Source organism: Larus michahellis, chromosome 4 (assembly GCF_964199755.1).
Source record: "Larus michahellis chromosome 4, bLarMic1.1, whole genome shotgun sequence".
Classification (NCBI taxonomy): Eukaryota; Metazoa; Chordata; class Aves; order Charadriiformes; family Laridae; genus Larus; species Larus michahellis.
This window is the reverse complement of record NC_133899.1, coordinates 51172776-51198477: the sequence shown is the minus strand read 5'-3', so window position 1 is coordinate 51198477 and position 25702 is coordinate 51172776. Positions and strand designations below refer to the sequence as shown.

Sequence of the window (25702 nt, the reverse complement as noted above, 5' to 3'; positions counted from 1 at the left end):
AAGAGAATCCCGTCCACGTACTGAACACATCCCGTGGAGCCAAAAGGTAAGTACTTCACAGACTGTAAGATTTTTAAATCCATAGACACTTGATTACAATGTAATCAACCGCTACCACCAGAACAAAAAAAGTCTCATTTCAGAACAGGGTCTTGTCACAGGGAATAGATATGAAGTATTTTATTGCGACTTCTTATGCTCCCTGATCACATAAAAGTAATTTAATTGTGAAATGTCAGGTTTTTTAATTAATTTTTCAGTACTGTTTCGCACAAGTCAGTTTTGTACCCTGCCTCTTTGATTTTCTAACAGCTTTGCAAAACAAACTTAGGTAGCAACCAATGACATTCTGTATTCTCTTAACAGTGTATTTAACTTATGCAAATGAGAGCTGTTACTCTTTTTTCTAGTATATTGTCAGTCACTGAGGAACGGGAATTAAGGAATAGAAAAACTGTCACCTTTTAGAAATAACAGAAGTCTTAGTTGTAGTCAATATTTTATTCCAATTAAATTTATTTTCCTGTATGCTCTACTACAGCCACTGCTGTTTTCTTCTAAGGTGCCCTAAGTAAGTTACCCTCCTTTTTCTTGAGGAGCCATAAATAAGTTACTGGAAAATTACCTGAAGTATTTTAAATGTTCCACTCCCAGCAGTCTTGTGAAGCAGGCCAGTGTTCTCCTTACGTTACAGATAAAGGCACCTCAGTCTTAGCTCTGGGTAATTGCATTCTTCGTAAATTTAAGTGTTCTATCATTTTTAGACTTAGGAAAACTGAAAACAAAGAAACGAGTTTTCCTAGGTTGCTCTTTGTCACATTTGACTGAGACCCAGAAATACAGCCCTGACCCCCTCACTTAAGACCTTGTAGGCATCATGCCACGTGATTCCTTCACCCTTTCCCATCTGGAGGACATTGTCTCCATTCTTTGCTTTAAAGTTGAACTCTGACTACAGCTGGGAATCCCAGTAACACTGATCATTCACTCTCACTGGTCAAGTGTGGGAAAATAGGCAACCTCAGCAGTGGAAAGCATAACTTCTTCCTCCCAGTGAGAGAGCATGTTAATTAGCCAGCACTCCCAGGACAAGACCAACAAGGCATGGCTCAGGTAAACATAAATACACATATACACACCTAACAGCCTACAGACTGCTCGTATACAGCATTATGAACTGAAAAAGTGTATGAGCGTAGGACTCTTACTGTGAAGGCTACCACAGCACCTTTGCAATAACCGTTACTTCATAAAGACATCCCGTCTAGTCTTACACTTAGTCTTGTAAAAAGATACGTAAACCTTGAAATAAAAAGCAAAGTTAAGCACAAATCCTGGAGCTCATTTTTCCCAGCAGTGTAAGAATCAATTTAATTAATTAAAAGCATTTTTCCATTCACAGTAGTAATGATCAAACATTTCCATTTGTGATCCATACGGATCTATCTTCTGTACCACAAAACCCCCTATTATAGAGATTATGATACAGTTCATACTGCATTTGTGAGCTGACACAGGCCCAACCACAAAACCACGGGTGAAATGCAAAGAGTAAATTTAATCTTGATACCTCGTGAACCGGGGGGGTGTCTGAGACAGCACCTGTGCAGAGGCACGCAAGCGGGAACACAGGCACCGTGGAGCTTCTCCTTGCTAGAGACTTTTTCTTTGTTAGCAAGAGATTCCTCGCTAGCCAGAGAGAGACAGACAGTTCAGAGCTGCTGTTCTCGCCTGTGTATCGGGGATTCAAGCAGGCATAGTTTTCCACTGTGCATTGATTTTCTCTGACAGCAGGGCAGGAATCTCAGGCACGTTCGATAAGGTGCCTCTGAGTCCATCATAGGCCCATGTTATCTAAGTGCAGATGTTCTACTTGTTGAGCACATAAGACTGAGCAATGATTAGTGGGATATATGTTTTCCAACACCCCAAGTGCAAGGTGTTTACAATCCTTCTTGTCGATCTTCCATTACTTTCCCACACTGTATTAATGTATAACTGTATTATATAACATGTATTATACAGTATATTGTATATGTATAATACCATAAAAGTATATAATACATATTGTTTACATTCACTATTTAATACAGCTCTGTAGCGATGCAGATCGCAATCTTGCCACTTTCAGATCATACCGCCTAATAGTTGGGCTGTATGGAATTCCAGCATCACAAAACTATAAGTTGTGCCTTGACAGTGTTTAAGGAAAAGAACTTTGAATACTCATATTGTACTTCAGGAGCTCTGACAGTTTTTTATTTCTACTATGTAAGTTCTGAGCTCAGATGATTTCAGTGTCCAAGTTTTATAAATCAGAGCCGAGGTCAGCACCACCAGCCACGTTCTCATTGGGGAGAGGAAGAAAGCCAAGGTTCCATAGGTTCGCTGCAGGAAATAGCAGGAATAGACCTGCCAGGTCAGGAGGAGGGCCATTGCCAGGTGAATGAGCACAGCCACGGGGCGTCGGACGTGACGGATGTGAGAAAGGAAGCTGTGACCCTGGCATCGCAGCAACAGGCACCAGCACAAGTAGGCCATTAATGGCAGGTTGAAAAACAACATCTGAAAAGAAGAGGAGAGAAAAATAAGACAATGAGCAAGCCAAGTGTATGGGCAACATATGTGAGGGCATAGAAAGATAAGAGCACATAAAACTGTCCCATTCCAAGGGCTGAGTACAATTCCCAGAGCTGGCATCTCAGGGTGCACTTCCAAGACGCAGCAGCTGATAGAGCTGTGACTGCCTGTGCCTCGGTCCCAGGCCAAGCATTCCTGCCCACTCCGTTGCAGTAGGGGGCAGTGACATGCATCTGACCTTTCCTGGAGCTGGTTCAGGGAGCTAGACTTGGCAAAATACGAGCACAGTAAAAAAGGAAGGTCCTTATGTCAGTTTAGCTCTCTGACCCAGCCCACTGTGGTGCCAGACAAGTGGTAGCACTGGCATAAGGGAGGGACCATGAAGGAGGCAATACCAGCTTGGTCTGGCTTGAACGCGAAGGAACTACACCCTCTCCTTCAGACTAATGGCAGCTGCGAAAACCAGTGGGCAGCCAGGTCAGACTGTTGGGAACACTGGACTCGCGTGTACTTGGAGAGTGACACCTACTGCTGTGAAGGGTAATACAGTGTGTAAAGGCTGCTCTGGCCATTCAGTTCCTTTTGTTTAATCACCGCAACCTGCGTGTGAGCTGAGGACAAAAAAAAGTTTAGAGTAGTAAACCTGTAGAGACGGCTTCTAACCCAGACATCCAGGGAGTCCAAAGCAACATTGAATAGTGGAAAAGAGAAGTTTGGGACAATAATGCACAACTTCCTTCCTTTCCGCCCTTTAAATTTGCAGAAAGGTAAGAAAGAGCTCTTGTAGTCAGGCATGTCCACTAATGTTCTCTTTCCTTCCAAGACTCCTTTCTTTATTAAACTATTAAAGAAAAAAAAAAACATCAGAAAAAATTCCCAGAGAAAAGCAGTTTGGCAGCCTTAATTTTTATAAATATGTACCTGTAAAATCCCAACCACAAACGTCAGACTTCCCTGTAAGAAGGAACCACCAACGAACACCCCAAAGGAAAAACAGGCCCCCACGTGGCCGTCTATCAGTTCACCTACAAACCATGGTCCTGAAAGAGAGGAAATCAAACATAGAGCACCATCAGAAAATACAGTATAGACATGGCCCTTTTTCACGCGGCGCTTTGTGCTACTGAGCACAAAGTAGTTAACCGGGGAAAATGACTTCCCTATTGCTTGCCTATAGTAATAAGCCTAATTGTCAACAATTTGTCAACAAACAACAATGTGATGAACATTGCTGATTTGAAAAGATCACAGTACACCAATGAGTTGTGAATGCAATGAAAATGCTTTTAAGCTTTTAAGGTTTCATCGCTGTGACAATTTTCAACACTACATATAATATTTTCTTTATGAGAGAAGTGAAAAGATCGATCCTTTCACATGCTGGCCTTTTCCCGGAATTACAGTAAGATATATGAAAGACACGGTCATAAACAATTCCAGCTCGGCCCAGCTTAGCAGTCAGAATGAGCAGGCTGCACTATGTTATGCGTACTACACTGACTGCCAACAAAGTAGCTATTTTAGTAACATATTATCAGAGGAGAAATAAGCTAAAATTGTTAGCATCAGAGCCAAGCCATCTCAGTGACATGTCATGTGAAATGTACGTTCCCTATACTCTTTTTACACCAAGGCACAACCAGATCTTACTCAAAGAATAAGTGAAAACCAAATTAAATTTTAAAATACTCACTTTGCTTTCAGAGTGATTTAATAATTTAAGTGTTTAATTAATTCTAGGGCTTCTAAGTTAGGCTCTTCCAAACAAACTTTAGTCTCTTTAGACATTAACTTTTAAAAGTTCCACATAGATTTTGTAACTGAAGTAGATTTTCCCTACTCTCCAAGATGTTAGAAGTCTCATTTTTCATCAGGATCTGATGTGCAATTTAAAAATACTAATTTTTGTTCTCCAGTACTCTATGTTACTTACCCAGAATGGTGTATAAATTCAGAACCAGAATTGAGTAGTAGAAGGTGTTTGTTTTACTGAAGACATGAAGGGAATATGAGGTCAGAGTAAGTAATCCTGGCTTTTCTAAACAGAGACAACATTTAAGAAAAATACACTTGATTCAGGTTGCAACACACACACATATATAAAATGTATTGCTTTTTCTGAAACAAATCTGCACATTTCTTACTCATTCTATTAAATAAGAAATATTTGGTACGTCTACAGAACAAACGTAAGGGAATGCATTTCTACTATTACTGTGATAACTGAAAGTAAGGAACCAATAAATATAATGATCTATGTTAAAAACAGCAGAAGAAGCTGCCATTCTAAATGAGTACACTTACTGTATGTAAATAAAACTGAACGACCATTCTATACCCAGAAAACGAAGTTAGCTAAAATGAAAAACACGGAGAAAGTTCATATTAAATGAAAAGTAAGAGATTCAAAACAGTAATCGTGCAAACCCAAAAAGGCAGGTCAGCACAGACTAGATTAACTGGATTTTCTTTGCTTAATCTGCTTAGTGAGATCTGATAGCAACTCCGATAAAATGAAGGCTAGGCATTAAAATGGCAGCATTTTGACAAGTGTGTAATGTTGTGAAAAAAAGCAATATTAATTTTCTAACTGAAATAGACAATTCATAGATTGAGATTGAGAAAGCCCTCCTATAAAACTTAGCTTTTAGAGTTTCACCTATTACGTGGCTGCCCTTCTCACAAAGCATTAACTCCCAGAGGGCAAGCTTGACCTTTGAATATCAACAGCTCTAACAAATTTATTCACCAATTTGTAAAACATTTGTCATGGTCTACAGGGACGTAGCTGATCACAGAGTGCTAGCTCTTTTCATTTTTAGCTGCTGAGTTCCAAAAAGGCAACTGAAAAATATATTCTTTTTCTATGTAAGCAGTTGCTGTAGTTACCTCAGGATGCTACGTGATTATAAGTATAAAGGAAGGGACATACGCTAACATGAATAGGAAGGGAGGTGGCTTCCAGAAAAATCTCATTAGTGAGGTGTGGTTCAAGCAATTGTTTGAAGGATAAACACCACAAGCTTAATAGTATTAATTTTCATTTACTAGATTTATCACAAACAAAATATCAAGTAATGACAGAACTGGTCTTAATATTATTTTGAGAAAGACCCAAGCCTGTTCATGTTCTTTGCAAAGATTCACAAAAATTATTTTTGTAGAAGGAAATCTGTTGCTCCACTCAGGTGACAGAGAATTCTGGGCCAGCTGTAGTGAAACAAGCACACATACAGAACTAATACAAACCAAAGCATTAATTTTCCTATGCACTGGATTCTCCAGTAAGAAAATTAAAATTAAACCTCTAGACTTCATTTAATTGAATTTCTGTTTAAACAAAGATACCTGATCAAATTTTTAGGTTTTCATTTACTTTATTTGATATATCGGAGGTTTTCTGGATCCCCTTAGAAGCAAAACGGCAGCTTCTGAGAACCCAATCAAACCCCACAGTACTAGATGCAAAATGCATATGGTGATTAAGAGCACAATTACTTACATATTGTTAACATACAGATAAACAGTAAGTAAAATTAGATCCTCTAAAAACCACAGACAAACATTGGTTCATACCTTTGAGTGCTGGCTTTTGGAGGTATCTGAAAATAACGAGCAAGGCAATCTGCATCAGCACAATCAGTCCAAACAGCACACGAGCCTGAAAAGACAGTTTTAACTCTAAGCCAGCCCTGGAGTCGTAGCCGCCTTTGAGCAGTTACAGAATGATACAAAGATTTCTGACGCATCTTCAAAGCTTGGTGGTGTCATTGAACTGAAGATTAAAAAGAAACTTGAGTTTCTAAGTTATTTGCCTTACATCTTACTGAGTTGGATTCAGTTGGATGGCTGAAAGTGATAGACCTGAACCTTTGAAGAACGGGGTTTGTAAAACACATCCATTGATAAAGTGTAAATACACTTCCTATGTAAAACATTTTCCGAGTGCTGTACCGAATAGAATTGGAGACCAAGACATTGTGGAGAATATTGGTTACTGATTAACAAAACTAATATAATAATTTTGAGCCAATTATGATACTATCTGCTGTCATGTGGACTTTCCCCTGTTGTTCTGTAAGTGCACCTAAGCTATTCTGACATGCCTTCTTTGCACGTACCAAGCTGTAACGCCTCTGGATATGACCTGAAACTTACTAAAGTCAATGGGAATTTTGCCTTCCTCTTTGCTAGAGCTAGCTATTAAGTTAGTATGCATATTGCAACAGATCACAGTGAAGTTTTCTTTGATTTAATTTTCCTTTTTCTACTAGCAGCTTTCTAGTAGCTTCTTTTCCTTTTGCTTGTACAAAATGCCTGTATAGCTATGCCCAAAAAGGACAATGGTGACTAAATCCAGGAAGTCAACTGTTTGCATGAACCATGGCTGCACATTCACGTTTGAAGTGTGCAACTTGAGAAAGCAAACTTGAAATATTTGTGAAATTCCATCAGAGTGTTATCTGGAAAAAGCAAAGTGTATTCAAGTCTACCAGGAATCAGGAAAATGCCTCCTGCAGTCTCTGGGGAAACCAACACGAAGTGACGGCTGTTTTGCTGGAAGTACTTACTAGAACATAGTGGTCAGTGAGAAGAATAAGAGATGGCCAAAAGCCAAATCTAAGAGAGAGGTTTTCTTCCATAGCAAATATATGACCCCGCGTGCTAATTCTTCCCGAAGCATCCTAGATTGATATAAAATGAAAGAGCAATTAGATACCAGTAGTGCACAAAATATCTAGTTAAAGTTGCTAATTATCATTGCAGCTTTTCTGGAAAGATCCACTTGATGCATGCATGTCTGGCATACTGCTTTATTAAATAGTTCTACCTACAACGGACTACTTACTGTCAATTTTGTAGTTTCAAGTAAATTGGTGATTGTGAAATCATAATCTGAAAGTGCTACATATGAAGGAGATCCTTTCAGAGATTCAGAAACTCCTGGAAGACAGTGACTATTTATTGGCCGCCACCACCACTTGTTTTCTGAAAGGTGAATTCTAAATAATAGCCCATCTTAAAATATTTTGAAGCTTTGTCGTGCTTCTTTTCTGGAGTATTTGTTAGAAACTGATATTGATAAACAATAACAGTGCTACATTTATTCAACAGTTTGGTATTTCTGCATGTGTAACACCGACACCTTATCTTCCAGTACATAATAAATGGTTTATTTAGAATAAAGGACTTACTATGTTGAGTGTGATTACAGCTGAGACAATCTTTGGACAATCCCAGAAACAACGTACAGCAATTGAGTATCGTTATTTTCTCCAGTTATCTAACTCAACACTTCATCCTCCTCACTTTTCCAAAACTATTCAGTTACTAGATGGAATAGTGATTTATGACTGAAGGGGAAAGGAAATTATTTTTTTTTTTAATGCCGTTCAGTTATCTGATAACAAGCATGTATTTGCAAGAAAACTATTGCTATGCAGGCCTTTATAACCCTCTTCAAAAGTTACTCAGTTTTGTGCATATGTTTTCATCATCATTAAAAAAACCACAAAATAAACCACTTACAAAATGCAGCTTTCCCAAGTAAAGCATCACAGAAATTGGTAACAAGCTAGGAGGTGGAACACTGGCAGTACAGAAAGGCCATTAGAAAAAAACCACACAGCATCGCTCTCGTGCCTATACCTAGCTCTGCCTTACGCCTAGCTGTGCTAGCCTCTGCCTTATACCCAGCTGGCTTCCACCAAGCGGGACAAAGCTGACTTTCCCTGCGCAAATGTGCAGAATGTTAGAACAGCCAGATTGAGTTCTTCAAAGACCACTTGAAGGTACAAAAATAAAATAAAATATAGTACCAAGAACCGAAGCATTCACAGAAAAACATTTTTTGCACCCAGTAATCTAACATCAGTTAAGTCTGATGTTCTGAGAAACAGAAGCTGTATTCACTCTGACTGTAAGAAATCATTAAAAGAACTTCAAACAGATAAAGACAGCACTCCAATCTTCCAGATACAGTTCCTTTGCCTTTCTGAACTAACATGATGCTACTTCCTGTTTTCCTTGACCAAGCTCGATTTTCTTTTTTTCCAAGACAACCTTAAAAGTAATTGTTGCCTGTTACTTGGAATAATTTATTTTTGACCAATTGCTTGCTCTTATGTCATGTCTTATTGTATTTCTTATGAAAAATAAGAATCCTTTCTTTTGTCCAGATGCTTTATGAATGTTTTAGTGCTGAGCAGTCAGTATTTTTTCATTTCATAAATCTTTTCGGTTTTTTGTAAACAGATAAATATGAAAGGAAGTTTGTTATCACATATTTCGTCCCTAGTTATGTGATGCAAAAGAGTGATGGAGCAGACATGACAACATACAAATTCAATACAAAGAATGCCAACGGGTACCTTACCTGGACAGTCACATCTATGTGATGGAACCCTTCACTGTAGTTTTGCGGGCTCCACTTCAGTACGTAGAGAGGGCCAGACACCTGATGCGCATTCCCCAAGTGAACTCCATCTATATAGACTTCGACGGAGATAATGACAGAAGGAGAGAAGGCCAGAATTCTAAGGAGTGAATAAACAGCAAAATAAACCGATTTGCTACAGGACTTGCAGATTTGTCATTACTTCCTGAAGAGAAGCCTCTAAAGATTACGCTGCCTTGTGCTTAAGAGTTCAAAAGTGTTAGAAATTAAAACAGTGAAATATCTGTAGGCTGATGGTAATATTACAGCTCTTCCCTGCTGTTAAAAAGAGAAGTTCTGTATGGTATTGTGCAAAAGAATAGCATAGAAAACTGGGCTGTGGAACAGATGAAAAACTGGCAGAGATCTTCAGGTCCTGGTAGAAATAATTTTAGAACTCTTGCTGTCAAAACATTTGCTAACGCAAGTAGGATGCATCTTAGTGCACACGTGCAGACACATAATCAAACACATGTAGATGTCTTCATTAAAAATTGCCAGTCTCTCTTTCTCTAAAGTCCTTTGTTGTTGTGTGTGCATTTGGTTTTTTATTTGTTTGTTTGGTTTTGTTTTGTTTTTTTACGTTTTGCTAGTCAGAATATAACCTCTCAGTCTTTTTAACTGAATTTGTGAGAAGTGTAGTGGAATGCAAGACTGGTTTTACAGGTCTGAGATACCAACAAATGTAGTATCATTTGGCAGTGCTTATATTCAGGGAAACAGTGTTACTCATATAGACTCAATATGCTGCACGTACAATTTCTTTCATCTCTGGTAATCCAAACGGCATTCTGGAGCATGTTTCAGTCAAATGAAGGAGTTTCATATAGTTATGGTGAACAATTCCAACAGTTCATATATTTAATATAATTGTAAGAATGTTTAGATAAGGTTCTAAATACAAAACTGTAAAGTAGCTAGACTTAGTAGGACACTGCTTCCTAACTGAAAAGTATGACAGACTTCTTTTGATTGTAATTCTGTGTATGCAATATACTCATATATTTAACACATATTAGTCTAACAGCAAATATAAGATGTTGGAAAGGGCATAGAATACAAATTAAAAAAGTAAATAGAAAAGGTAAAAATGGAAAGATGGAGAGATTTAAGACAAATACGAAAATTGGCAGAAGCTTAAAATGTTTTAATATATAAGGGACATAAAACTGAAAATACAAGAGGCAAAGAAATCCCAAAACAAATAGAGAAAACATGTAGAAAAATACATAGAAAAAATCCTGAAATCAGCAAGGCAATGTCAACATGTGAGATTAATAACACATATTATGCGTTCATCTAACTCTACCAGCTTTGTTTACACAAAAAAGTTCACTTGACTTTAGAGGAAATAACTGGATAAATAAAACAAACATTAATTACTACTACATAATCTCCTTTTGTCACAGATATGATACAAAGTGACCTCTCAGGAACAATCTTCCAGAGAAAAGTGAATTCTGAGAACAGTGGACACATGCATTTAAAAAAGAGGTTTTGTGTATATACGTATAAATATAGATGTACATTATAACCAAGAAAGACCACAAATATTAAAATATAGTTAAATATCGTGAAATCAAGAGAACACTGGGTACCTGATATGAGTGGAATAAAGAATTTTGACAAGTGGTTCATGAGTAGAACTGCTGTAAAGGAAGGATTTGGGATTGGTGATGAGAACTACAGGCCATTCCTCAAAGTTAAGATCTGCGAAGCTAAGGAGGTCATGATCAAATGCAAGGATCCGATATCTATAATGAAAGGAAAAAAAAAAATAATATTGTTGATACAAACTACTGCACAACAGCTGATTCCCTTGCTTCCCAAATAACTAATCGGAACTTGTCTGATTTATTTTCCATTTATTCTCTTCTGTAGCTTATTCTGTATTGACCAACTCTGCTGTATTAGTTGTACAGCTTCCTACCTCTGATGAGGTTCATTTTACTATAAATCACTAAAGCACCACTCAAAATTCCAAATGTCAAGATTTATTGAATTTTGCACATGAATCAGACAGATAAACATTAAGTTAAAGAATTCAAATATAACGTACATTACTACAGTGTCTGGGTAGGTACTCTAGTTATGGACAAAGACCCAAGTGTGCTCTCTTCCTGTATGGGTGCAAGTATCTTTCTTAGGACCACCACAGAATAAAAGCTACTATACATTCCCTGTAGCATCGGACTTTTTGATATGCCGCTAAGGTAACATTTTTCAGGTAGACTATTTTTGTCTCTACAGTTCTAACAGCTGGTACAGAGCACAGATATTTTGACATAGTGGTGCTGAATTTTTTTACAATTTATTTATCTACTTTGAATGCTAAAAACATACTAAATGGACATTTAGATGTCCTCTTTTTAATTTCTAAATATTGAGAATGAATCAAAAAAATTACTAGTACACTTTTAGCATAGGGAAAAAAATCTCAAACTTACAAACAGAGACGTTTTTCAAAAGCATTAATAGTAATAACCAGTCAGGCAGATCTAATGCTTCTTTCAAATCCTCCAAACAGCATAAAAGGGAATCACAGTATAACCAGGTAGGCTCCATGTAATCATTTGCTCACATGGGGTTTACTTACCTCCTATTATCCTTCCAGTCTCCCAATTCGAGTTCCAGCGTGCCACCACGGTGTTGACTGTGCAAGACTGGCATCAGCCCACCCATTGTATGGAGATGTCCACATAAATAGGCTGTGGCAGAACTAACAAAAGAATGTAAGAATTGTGATTATTTGGGTGGGAAGGAAATACCACTGCAGAAAACGTGAGAAGTGACACACAAGTATGGAGGCAAGAAATGTACTTCACGCTGAAAACATACAGGAGAAAAAGAACGATCTTACCTCATTAATGATCGTATTCCTGGGGCTGGTGAGATGATTGTTGAGGTGGGAAAATGGCCAAACCAGACAGTATGATTGCTGCGCAGACTTTCTGATGCCATCAAAGATAGATCTTTCATTTGATTCTGAAATGGGCAGGTGTTTGAAAGACAAACAAACAACCAAACAAACCTGTTTAACATTCAGGCTATTTGCAAAGAACAGCAAAATGAAAGCAGAAAGAAACTAATGAAGAATGCAATTTTTTTTTTTTTTCAGAGAATACTTTCAGTTGCTTCAGGGACCTGTCATGAACAAACTGTACTACTAGATGTATCCCTAAAATCCGATGTTGGAAAAAGAAAGTGAAAACAAGACACCCAATACTTTCCTTGCAAACAAACACAGGAAAAGTGCAATATAAAGAAAGATTTTTGGTCAACTCTATTTCTATCCTTTCTACTGCTTATTTATATAGTAAGAGATGACATACTTGAGCTGATTTTACAAACATCTTTACCTTACAATTATCATCCCTACTATCTCTTGAGTTGCTAGGTGGCCTTTTATAAACATGACAGACCACAGAAACTGTGCACCATATGCTTCAGTCATTTAATCGGATGAACTGTGATGCTGAATCTTGAAAATATTACTCAGCCATTGCTGTTAAAGTTAAGCAAAAATAACACTTTACACAGCAGGTAAAATTTCCCTCCTTTACTTGTTTGACTTCCAATATTAAATCACCCACTTACTGTCCAGAGAGACTCCCTATACTGGTAAGATCTCAAAGTCTAACAGAGGAGGCAGGAAAACTAAAACCAGAAAAGAACACAAATCTACTTTTTCACCATTTTGCAGATGGTGAGAACACAGAGAATTACAAACATATTATTTTCCCTCCTACCTGAAAAGAAACACCAAAGGGCATGTGTAAAGGAAACAGAAATAAAGGTATATTTAAAAAGAATGGATTTGGTATATCATTCTGGGTTTATGTAATGGGGCTTATTAAGTGAAATTCTATTTCTTTTACCTTTATGAATTTGGGCTTTAAGAATACTTTTACCTAAGCTATGCAATCAAATCACTGATACAAATCTAATTTATTTTTCAAATTCCTGACAGAAGTTTAATTCTTGAAAGTTACAGGTATCTACCGTTACTTTCAGTTTTGTGTAAAAATCTGTGAAGGACACCCTCTGGACTCCTGTGCTGGGTAATTAGCAAGCAAATGTTTGGCCTACTGCAGCCAAGGACAGAAGCTCTAGACTCAACTGCATTTCTTAGCTCCCTGAGAGTTTGTCTGCAAATCTACTGCACCTACTATGGATTACAGTAAACAATGAGAACAGTACTTGGCACTCCTACATCACCTTTCATCTAAGTATCACCAAGCTCTTTACAAACACTTAATTAAATGTTGAGCCTCCTTTAGACAAGATTAGAGGGAGAACATTTTACTTTTCATTGAGGCCATTATCACAGGCAAAACAGGACATCTGTTTACCAGAACACATTAGCTCTCGGCCAACACTTCAGAAGAGTATCTCAAGAACAATAGCATATCAACAAACTACAGAGAAAAATCGAAGGGAAGCAAAATGTTATCTAAAATGATATGTAATTTAAACATTGTGATTAATGTTATTCTTTCCAAACAATACCATGTCATTTTTATGGTCTCAGAAGATCAGACCTCACTTTCATAAATGACACATTTCTTTATAGCATTATTTTTCACATTATTCCACTGATAAGTGCAACTCTCTCATCTGTAATACTAATGAAAAAAAGCATCTAATGAAACAAAAAGGAGTGAAATCAGAAAGTTTGGGGTTTGTTTTTGTTTTTTAAACTTTACAGCATATAAGGAAACTATCACTCAAGTCTAGCTAAGTGCTGAGAAACTACTGACGATGTCCTTAAAATGTCTAATTTGCCATTTTCGTACCGGATTATTTCTTAAGTGAGATAACACAAATACTCCATACATTAAGTGACACATTAATTTTTTGAAATAAATGTCCCACATGTATAATAACTTAAAAAGCATAAAGACTCTTTTAGATGAACACAAATCTTTCAGACAATTCTTCTTTATAAAAACAAACAAACCACTATAGAAGTAAAACAGCCAGCAAAATAGAACGTCAAGACTTATAATATACCATGTTTAAAATCCCAAAGAAATTATAGGGTCTCTTAGGGCCTGGGCTGAGTGTGGCATCCACGCAGATGAATGAGTAGTTCCCAAAAGAGGTGGTGTGGATGTAATGGAAAGAGCCATCTTTACGCCAGGCAGAGTATTTCCTGCCAAAATAAAATGGAAATATTGCTGTTAGAAAAGCTTGCAGCAATGACAAAAATGACATGCATACTATAAGTTCAAGATTTCTTGCATTGGATCTAGCTCCATCTTGTTACTGCAGTAAAGTCTTTTCTTAAAAATCAATGGCATTGAAAAGTCTGCACTTCAAATAGGATGCATTACATGGCTCATGTTAAGACAAGCAGCAGGTTAGCACACAAACACTTAAAAAAATGCTAGCATAAATACACTTTCCCTGATCAACACGGCACTTTTTTCATGGACAAAGGATAGGCCAGCAGCATAAACAATGCAAAACAAATAGGCAAGATGACAGGACAGCAGGATCTTACACCGTAAAGGAGATTTGCAACCAAAAAAAAAAAAAAAAATTGTCTTGTGTTTATTGTTGGTATCTGAAAGAATTTTTCCTTGCTTACCTAGAAATATCAGGGACATCAAGTCTTGTCTCCACTATTTTGTTAGAGATCTCTTAAGTTACTCAGATGTAGAATGATCAGCTGTTGGCTAATGTAATATGATTTTGAACCAAAGAAATATTGAACCTTTTCAGTTATTTTCCAAAAAAGAGACACAACACTACACCAAATCTTATGAATAGCAAATAAGGCAGCATTTCTTCCTACTTATTACTCTTTTTTGCACATCAAATCCTATCAGTTCTCCTGTCACCTGTGGAATGTCATCAGAATTCTTCAAAGAGTAAAAGCAGAGAGCAAAAAGGATTGCTGCTCTTTTGCACGCCACCTGATGTTAATTGAGCTCTTGAATCTTAATCTTAAAATACTCTTAAGAGAGAATTGTAACATGGAAGGACGTAAAAGATATGTCAACTAATTCAACCTTTTTTTTCCCCCCCGTGGTTTTATGCTAATATTGTCTACAATAAATACATGTAATAATATATTTATGAATATGAATTACTTTCTCTTCTTACATCGACAACAGATATTTTCAGTTTTTCTAATTTCTAAAATTGAAGTGCTTTTGACATTTTATGCTAGACAGGAATTGCACATATCCTCCACTGGCAAAGACAGATAACATTACAACTAATGGTACCTACCTATATGATTCTACCTTCTAAATTAAATTCTGTAACTAAAATGACTGTGAGTATATCTGAGATTAACTAAAACTTACTGGGTTTTATTGGGGTTTTTTTTTTGTTTTCTTTTGGGTTGGTGGGTTTATTGGTTTTGGTTTTTTTTTTTTTTTTTTTTTTTTTTTTTAAACTCCCTGCATGATATGTGGAAGCTAAAACATCCCTGAGTTCAGATGGTGAGTATAGTTTGAACACAGCCATCCAGAAAGTAATTAATTCACTATTCCTCCACCAATCAGAATAAACAATAAAACTGCCAGAAGGGTTGACCTGAACATAACAAAAGACAACATATTAAAAACAAGCTTCAGATATAAATCAATACTTCCAATGCCATAAAGACCCTTTTATAATATGTTTGGGTTTTTTTTAAGTTAATGTTACTTTTACAAACATCATGAACCTTCAATAAGAAAACTGGAAGCTCAGTGCCATAATCCTAAGATTTCTGCCTGTAGTCCCACTAAAGTATGCTGTGGACATAAAATAGATACCCATGCTTTTTGTGTAAAAATATTATTGTATTTCAATGCAACTGTTTCCTTATTTAATTTTAATACATAATGAACAACAGATTTTTTCCCTGTTTTCCCTAGCCTCTATTTTATATCTGCAAGCTACAGCGCTCTAAGGTGTACAGCAAAGAATGAATTATTTGTTCAGGAATCACACATAAAACCAAGCAGACAGTGCCTTCCTACAGTGTAGCACATTTACTAATAATTTTCTTAATCTTTATATTTTATTAATACATCAGATAAATAAAATTGTCCCTGTAAAGTTCTGTCTTTAGTGATGCTTAATAGCTTTTGAGGACTCTTAGTGCCTTTCTTCAGTCTTTGATAGAAAGTATGATAAATCTCTTCGTTTTGCGATCACAACAGACTATAATGAAGCAAAAACCATTATGAGAACCATTTGTTTAGCAAGAGACTGTTAACTAATAAGCAAAGACTTTTTTACCTGACTCAGAATTTAACTCAGAAATTCTCAAGTTGGCTAAATTGCTTTGAAATTTCACCCTAATCCTCTCCAATCCCTTTTGCTATCAGTGCATCTTCAGTGTGGACTAGGGGCAGGTGATCCATGTATCTTTCCAAACAGAAAGCCTGTCCGGGCCAAACAGCAATTCAGGGATGATCCAGCAAAGTCACCAGTGCTACTCTGCATGTCACTAACTCTTCTGATAGCAACCTTAAACTAGAGTGGAAGACTGATGCTAGGTTGTCATGTCGTCACAACTGTGATGAAAGACATAGGGATGTGCACTGCTCTAGCACATTCAAAAGCCTTGTTTGCACCACACATTCATCCCTTCATGGTAAATCCACATGTGAATTCCATGTTCTGCAAATGCAGCTGCTGTAGGATCCTATCCCATGGAATTTGTGGGAAAATGTATCTGCTCCCGCTGGGCCGCAGGGAACTGAAGCAAACGGAATTCTCAGATGTTTAATCTGTGTTCTTATTGCAGAGGATGGCTTAAGAGCCTGAATTAAAGCAGATTTCCAAGTCCTCCTCCAGTTCCAAAGAGTCAAAGCTGAAATCACCACCAAAATTATGAGACAAGATTTTGTGTTCAGATGTGAAGGGCAGGAGAAACTGAGAAGTTAAACATGAGTTTCAACTGAGGCTACCTTTACAATGTACAAGCAAAAGAGCCAGCTGAAGAGGGGATAGTTTCCTCACCTATCTTCACATTCAAATCTCAAGTCTATTCCTCAAGAACATTTCTCCACCCACTATCATCATCTGCCTTTTTGCTTCTCTACTTTCAGTTTTCGAAAATGACTCAGATGTGAAGAAATGGCTCAGATATAATTTAGACCCATATGATTTGAAAAGCCCCTTTGGGCATACAGAAAGAATATTAAAAAAGCGAGGTTTTCTCTAGCTTTCTTTTTCTTTTTTTGATCTGTTTTAAGGAGGTAAAGCATTATTTGGGAACACTGGTTTTACAGAAGTACCTTTTTTTACAGAAATACCACAACTGTTCTGAGGAAACTGAACACAAAACGCACAGAACATTTCCTAGACATGAGCAGATTTACAATATATCCAATTACAAAACACAGAGGGATAAGAGATAAGAAGTCTGCACAGATAATTCTCTATTTTCTCAATCTATTCTGCTCTACTAACTGGAAACGGAAAAGACAGAGGGAATAGCAAATATGATCCTGGACTACAGGAAAGTCAGTGAAAAACCATGTATGTGATAACTGAAAACAGAATATTGTTTAGTGAGTTTGACCTTGAATATAATGGCATCTGTATGGTAAATAAAAGTACCTGTAATAATTCCGAATGCTATCCAGGTGTGGAATGTTGAATGAATCTGTAAGGGAGAGAAAATGGAAATAAAGAAACTTTCATATCAAATTGATTATTGATGTCTGTATTTTATTTCCTAATGTTGAGATAAAGCAGTCTGAGCAGGCCCTGAAGAGCTATTTTTTAAAAAATGCATAATTGACAAGCAGACTCTCTAACTGTGCAGAGAAGATATTACATACTTGATGCGGTTGACCTAAAAGTGGGAATAGTTTTCTCATTTATGTTTCAATTCAAAGATAAGGCTGTTGTGGGAACGTAAAACCACTCTCCACTTTGGCCATAAAGCTTTTCAGAAGCTTTTCGGATTGGGTGCATGGCTGGATGAGGGGAGAGCCATAGATGTCATCTACCTTGACTTTAGCAAGGCTTTTGACACTGTCTCCCATAACATCCTCATTAGGAAGCTGAGGAAGTATGGGCTAGATGAGGTGACAGTGAGGTGGATTGAGAGCTGGCTGTGTGACAGAACTCAGAGGGTTGTGATCACCGGCATAGAGTCTAGTTGGAGGCCTGTAACCAGTGGTGTCCCCCAGGGGTCAATACTTGGTCCAATTTTGTTCAGTATATTCATTAATGACCTGGATGATGGGACAGAGTGTATCCTCAGCAAGTTCGCTGATGATACCAAACTGGTAGGGGTGACTGACATTCCAGAGGGCCGTGCTGCCATCCAGCGTGACCTGGACAGGCTGGAGAGCTGGGCAGAGAAGAACCTAATGAGGTTCAACAAAAGCAAGTGCAAGGTCCTCCACCTGGGGAGGAAGAATGCTAAGCACCAGTATAGGTTAGGGGTGGACCTGCTGGGAAGTAGTTCTGAGAAGAAAGATCTGGGGGTCCTAGTAGACAGTAAATTATCCATGAGCTAACAATGTGCCCTTGTTGCCAAAAAGGCCAATGGAATCCTGGGCTGCATAGGGAAGAGTGTGGCCAGTAGGTCGAAGGAGGTCATTCTCCCCCTCTACTCTGCACTGGTGAGGCCACAACTGGAATACTGCGTCCAGTTTTGGGCTCCCCAGTTCAAGAGGGACAGCGAGGGAGCCCAGCGAAGGGCAACTAAGATGATTGAGGGACTGGAGCATCTCCCTTATGGGGAAAGGCTGAAAGAGCTGGGACTCTTTAGCCTGGAGAAGAGAAGGCTGACGGGAGACCTTATTATGGCATACAAGTATCTAAAGGGTGCGTTGAAGGAGGATGGTGCCAGACTCTTTTCAATGGTTCCCAGTAACAAGACGAGGGGTGACAGGCACAATTGGAACATAGGAAGTTCCGATCAAATGTAAGAAAAAACTTCTTTACTGTGAGGGTGACAGAGCACTGGAACAGCCTGCCCAGGGAGGTTGTGGAGTCCCCTTCTCTGGAGATTTTCAAGACTCGCCTGGATGCAGCCCTGAGTAATGTGCTCTGGGCAATCCTGCTTTATCAGGGGAGTTGGACTAGATGATCTCTAGAGGTCCCTTCCAACTCTGAAGATTCTGTGATTCTGTGATTCTCTGTGAGTAAGACCTAACTCATGCAAAGAAAGTAAAGTAGCAATAGCACCCAGAGAATAGCATGTGTGAAACAAACACCAACTTGGGGAATTTCGTACTGCAACTGGGGTCCACCTCTCCATAAAGGCTGGTAACAGAAGCCTGATAGGGAAATGAGAGTAAAAAGTCATATACAGGCTGTATATGACAAAGCATGCATTTTTTCCACAGTGCTAGGCTTTCTAGTTTTGCCCTTCATGTAACAGCTGGCTTATACAGCCCACAAGGTTCTGTGCTTGTGTTTGAATGCTTAGAATATAGTGGCAACTATGACACGTACAAACTTCCATGAGTTCTTTCTATTCAAAAGAAATCAAATTTCCTTTAATTGCTGAACTTGTGACAGATTTAACTTAAGCCTGTGGGGGAAGGTCTATGTAAAATAAATTGAAACCATTTCTTCAGTAGAGTAAGGTTACACTTTGCCTGTCCATTAAAAGATGGGGTATATAAACTAATGACCTGGAATCTAATACCTGAAGCTATGTTCTATCACTTACCAGGCAAAATTAATAAATGAAGACTCTTACTTCCCTGGTACTAAAACTCCAATAAGTTTCTGGAAACAAAGTGTGCCTCAACAGAGCAGATACGTGGATGGCAACCCTTCTAGTGACTCATAACCACCACTAACATGCTAGTAAGTACTAATACTTTACCTCTCTATTCGAACTTACCTAAATCAGCTCTGTAATCACAAGATAGAAAGAGATGTTTCATTTCCTTCTTACCATGATTCCCTTTGATGTCTATCCACTTGGTTTTTTCCATGACTCTTGATCTCTTCAGGATTGACTGGTAAGTTTTCCATTCTACTTCTACTTGCTCAGATCCCAATTTATCTCTTGTCTTAGCATCTGTCAGGTCACCTGAAAGTGTACAAAGATGAGATATAACTAGAGGCCTACACAGCTTACACAAATACTGTAACTAGGCAAGCATGCAACCCAAGCCTCCTAGTGTAAGAGGCCACAGGCCTCCTGTGTGCAATCTGGATGTTCCTGTCATCTGGTCCAAGAGGTGACTATCAGGGTAAAAGCCTTGTAATGCAGATGTAGCAGCCTGTTCAAACATCTATCAACCATGTCACTGCAGCATGTTTACTACCACAATGCCAAAGAAAATTGTTACGCATTCATTATACCTGAAGATTCTACTTATAGAAGCTTTGCCTAACTTTACACCTTCCATATCCCCTCAAGCTCCATAAAGTTTGAACCATTCACATTTCTGTTCATATAGTAATGCCTCCCTGCATTGCTAGTTAAAAGATGAATGCTAACCATTTCAGAACTCTTATCTTAAAAAGCAAGCAGCAGATAAATAAATCCCTGTAGAAACAAATGTACAAGTCTAGCATTAAGATTCTAAAGCCTTGCATATAGTAATGGCTCAAAGTCTTTTTTATTTGCTTGCAAAAACGTAATCCATTTTAATAGCAACAGTAAGCTATCACATGAAATGGCAAGGTTTATTTCACCTGCCTTGGTATGCTATGCTCAAACGGAAACCAGCAATGAAATCTTACATTAGTTCACAGGTGAATTTCATACAAATGAGCAGGGACTGTTCTGAGAGAGGAACTGGTTCTTAATGACTAATCAGAGACATTGCTCGCTTTCAAATATGAAGAATCATGTAGAATCACTATCAGGAGGACAAAAAGGAAGACAGCTGCTAGCAAGGACTAAGGTGTAGTGACAAATATTGGGGAAACAATAGCTATATTGCATAATTATGTCTTTGTTATGTATAATACACACTAAAATCACCATCAGACTCAAGACACTGAACAAAAACTAATTCTCTTGAGTTGAGAAGTTATTCTCTTCTGCTTCTAGCAGTCTATCTTCAGCTGTGATTCCATTTCCATTGCTTAAGATATCTTAAGGCTTCATAGGATCTCTCTTGACATCCTAAAATTTTGCTTATTTGCTCTTCCTTTGACAGCACATTCAACGGGTAATTCACACTTTTGAATTGCTTACCTGTTGCTAGAACAATTGCTGGCTGAATTACATCAATTGCTTCAGAACCGAATTTTTCAAAGTCAGGAGCTCGTTTGGGATCCTGAAATCTACTGATATGAATATCTGACACCTGCAAAAGAGAAAAATGAAACACTGTCCCAAGCAGAGGGTTATTGCTGCCCAAGTTGTTCTGCAAAGCCAAGTAAATAAGAATGCAACATAAGAGCAATCATAGTGATTCGTATCAGTCTAAGGGACACAGGGAGAAACAGAAGTGGTTGACTAGGGGAGAACAAAAGCAGAGCAAATATATGATATGGCATCTCTAACCCCTAAAATCATATTTATATCAAGAGAATTTCCTTAAATCTAAGGGCATACAATAATATGGGGAAATACTTAGCTATCTACAGTAAGTTTTGATGGCTCTAAGCGGTCTGTTGACTTCCAAATTCTGTGAGCTTCTGGTGCAACACAGTGATCTTGCTGCAAGAGAGAATACTCAGTAGTTCTGCAAAGCAACAATAGGTTAAAGTCACCTAGGACTTGAAGCATACTGATAACTAATTTTATAGCTGGTGTGTCATTTTCAGTAGCTGGGTGGAAGGACTTCTAACATTCTACCCATTAATTTTAATGAAGCTAATGAGTGTGTTTATACCCCATTCCATGTGCCTTCATGAAGGCAAAGATTGCCCAAAGATGATACCACTTGCACGTAACTGTAAAAGACGCTGCTCATTTCTGAACCAAACAGTCAAAGCCCTCACATCAGAAAAGCCATACAGGACAGGATGGGGAGAATAAGAAACATAATCTTTTTTTTTTTTTTTTAAAATGCTGTGGATTTTCAGATCTGTCCAAAATAAATCTTGGGTGAGTCCTTTCAATTCCACTTTCTGTTCCACTTCAGTCAATCAATTAATAAATTATCCTCCTCAGTTTAGACAAATGGTATTTGATGCTCAAAGAACAGTGAGCACGTGCTCATGGCCATCTGATGGTATCACTAACTGAGAAAGAAAAACATTAACTTTTACATTCAATTTAATAAACCTGGTTCTTGTAAAGCTTTTTCCTTTTTGAAAAATCCAGATAAAATACTTTGACGACAAAATGCCTTAGCTTCTACTTATTCAGTCATTTGAATATGCAGAAAATATTGTCTGAATACAGTTTTAAAATTCTGCTTAGGAAAATTCCCTATTTTCTTACATGGAACTTTCACCTAGATCAGAATTGGATGCTAAAAAAGGTAAATACTTTTAGACATAAACTTAACTTCATTTTTACTGATACATTCAAGCAAGTGTGAACAAAAGAGCAAAGTAAAATAGCTTGATACATCAAACCTAATTTAATCATTGGCAAGGATACAATATCTTACTTTGCTTCTCTTCCTGTGTATTTGCAATTCATCTATCTCAGCAATCAAACAGAGAAAATAAAACCCTCTATTGTTGCTGTCTCCAGATTCTTGAGCAAAAAGTCTTACAAGAAACCTCACTCCTGTTCTACCAATAACTATGGAGAATGTAAATTTCCAACTTTTTAGCAGACAGTGGTTGGGAAGCCTGATTTTCTACAAAGATCCTCCCACTTTTTTCCCCTACCATGATACAAGTTTAAGATTTACAAAAGGCTTTTATTGTAAGTTCTAAGTGTTACAGTGTCCCGGGAATACGTTTCTGTCATCACTAAAAGCCATGAAATATGAAGATCTTGGGAGTGGAGCTTTTCCTAATTTTTTTCTAATTAACTTCAAAGAACATCCCAATAAAAGGGAAGTCAGTGGAGAGGGGGAAAAGCTTGCAATGCTCTTATTTCATTTCCCAAAATGTAGGTAAGAGCCCACTTATTGCATTTCTTCTCTCTTTCCCCTCCCTCTGACCAATGTGGAAACTTTGCTTCTCTCATTGGATCTTAGGCAGTGATTTTGTCAAAATGGGTTGGAAGAGACTTAGGGGTGAGGAGAAATCACCATCGACATTCCTTATCTTGAGAAGATGTGGCTCAGGAAAGCCAAGCATGAACAAGGGAGAATTACAATGGCCTACAGCAACAGCAGAATGCATCCAGCTGACAGAAACAGGAGAAAAATCAACTGCAAGCTTGTCAAATATTGAACTAAAGTGCCTATTAGGCACTGGATAAGACAGGAAGTTCTGCTATTAGAAAGTTGAAAGAGCCATTAATACAAGATTATAGAACACAGATTGCCATTTAGTTCATTTTAAGAAGAGAGAGTCCTGTGGATGGGAGGAAAATCAAGGCAGGAACTGCTGGGGGTGGAACCCATCATCTTGAGCTCTATGCCATGACCTAGGCTTAGACCTATGGAGTCACCAGGGAGCCTGAAGCCTGTTTCCCACAACATCATCAGGCACAACGCTGCATTTAGTGCTTGATTAATTGCCAAGTTAGGTCAATGATAAAGCAGCTGTTAAAGGGCATGTCTGAAAGAGAACATAGCCACTTGAAAGTAAAGCCAAGTCTCAAATTAGCTGTGCCGTGACCCGTCCTTGGGAGAACTCCACTTGGAGTCACACAACCCGAGAGAACGCGGCAAGAGAAGTACGGGGCCGTCACCATAGCTCTGCATCTGCTATATGCTGCTGTAGTCGACTCTTCAGATAGCAACTCAAGATAGGGACTTTATCTACATTAATTCAAGCATATCTCTCATCTTGAAATCTGTTCTGCAGTAAAGATAAGCCTTAAGTCACTTAAGGAAAAATTACTGGAAAAACTGACTTTGAAAATACATAGAAATTGGAGAGAACAAAAGGACTAACAATACATAGGCTTGTGCACTAAGAGCACTGCATGCAGCTAATACATGTAGGCAAAGTGTCCTTGAGTTTGAGAACCAAAGCAAAATAGTAAAAGCAGCCTATTTGTTAGAAGGAACTGCACAGCAACCCCTACGACATCTCAGCAGACAATTACCTGCAAATATGTAAGCAGCTTGTGCTTAGTTATACACAAAGTGCTTCAGGAACGCTTGCGGGGGGGAAGAGTCAGAAAAGAGGCCACAGAAGAACCCGGACGTGACAGTTTACTTCCAAGACTATACCAGGTTAATTTGGATTTTGTGTTCAACCTGGAAACAAAGCTGTGTACATTTAACCTAACATACATCACTCTTGTACTGCCCCAGTACTGTCTATTGCTAAAATTCTGTGTAACCATTTCCTCAGCCACACGACTTTCCTGAGTTTTGGGAGAGGAAAGGGACAGGCAGAGCCTGCATTTCTCACTGGGATATCAGATAATACTGTATGGGGTACTGATACAACATAGAGGCTAGCATAATAATTAGGTGAGTCTTAATTACCCGCTTCTACCATGCACATCGCATCTTTCGGGTAGCCCAAGCAAACTGGTCAAACACCTGTAACTGAAGCTTCACTGCCAGCCTCCGTGAAGGCGAAAGGGGGACGTCTACGGGGAGAAGGTGCCGTAGCTGGGCCGCCCCTCATTCTGCCCCCTGCCCTCCCCCCACCCCCGGCGGCAGCTGGCCGGGCTCGCCCCGCCACCGAGCCCCGAGAAGCCGGGGGGACGGCCGGAGGGACGGCCGGACGGCCGTACCTCAGCGCGGCGCCAAAGGCCGCCGCTGGCGCCGGGCCGTTGCTCGGCCACGCACCGCCCCCCGGTCCCACTCACCTGCACCACCCACAGCAGGTTAGCGGCCTCCGCCCCGGGGGCCGGCTGAGGGGCCCGCCGGCGGCGGCCCTGACCCCCCGGCGGTGGCGCCCCTGGAGGTGCGCACCAATCCAGCAGCAGCGCCACGGCGGCGGCTGTCAGCAGCCCCACAGCTAGCTTCAGCATCCTCCGCCGCCCGGCCACCATACGCCCGCCCCGGGCTGCCCTGCCGCCGGCTTCAGGGCTTCCGCGTCGCGGCCCACCTCCTCGGCCTGTCGGGCCGCCCCTGCCGCTCGTCGATGGTTGGTGCCAGCTCCGGGAGGGGGTGGGCGCTCCCCGGCTCTCGGCGGTTTCCTCGGGCCGCCCTCGCCCGGGCCGGGCGGCGGCCACAGGCTGCCCCCGCGCCCTGAGCCTGCCCCAAAACTGCAGGGGTGCCTGGAAAGGCCCCCACGGCCGGCACGTTATCTGAAACGCGCGGTCTGCCTTATCCTTAAGCCGTTTTCGTGATCCGGGGGGAAGCGTGCACCGTAAGGAGGCCTCGGGTCATTTCTTCGGTCAAGAACGGTCGGGACAAAAACAGACGTATAAAGTGATCAATGTCTCATCCCGCTTCCTTCCACGTACAGCATGTAAACAGTCACCTTTCTTTTTTCCTTTCCCTGTCAGTGTTTATAATTCTACCTGCTTATAAATCTAGGCAATTGACTTTTTTTTTTTCTCCCGACATACATAAAAAGTCATCTTACGGTGCTTTGAACACTGTTTTGTTTTGTTTTCATATACACCATTTTAAACCTTACTATAACAACTGCACATTTCATAATTGGTAAGTTATTCTTTGCTATCAGCTCTCTGCTTCCCTAACTGCTGCCTGCATTTGCAGTCTGTTTTTTTTTTCCTACCATCTTAAGCACGAGTTTAGCTGA

General features: G+C 39.2%; 1 protein-coding gene across 3 annotated transcripts; it reads right to left on the bottom strand.

Moving 5' to 3' along the window:
• Positions 1-1344: 1344 nt before the first annotated feature.
• TMEM62 (transmembrane protein 62) lies at positions 1345-25138 on the bottom strand. Of its 3 annotated transcripts, none has more exons than XM_074584701.1 (14): positions 24798-25138; positions 21150-21261; positions 19893-20030; positions 17588-17633; positions 14030-14171; positions 11877-12001; positions 11613-11735; positions 10615-10770; positions 8957-9116; positions 7152-7265; positions 6157-6241; positions 4514-4618; positions 3502-3620; positions 1345-2565 (listed from the first exon to the last, which is right to left on the bottom strand). In XM_074584701.1, the coding sequence occupies exons 1-14, from the start codon at positions 24981-24983 to the stop codon at positions 2239-2241; spliced, it is 1938 nt and encodes a 645-aa protein (XP_074440802.1). In that variant the 5' UTR covers positions 24984-25138; the 3' UTR covers positions 1345-2238. The 3 variants fall into 3 exon arrangements, with proteins under 3 accessions (XP_074440802.1, XP_074440799.1, XP_074440800.1); XM_074584698.1 differs by lacking the exon at positions 24798-25138 and adding an exon at positions 24081-24234; XM_074584699.1 differs by lacking the exon at positions 17588-17633 and having other exon boundaries at positions 24798-25074.
• Positions 25139-25702: the final 564 nt, after the last annotated feature.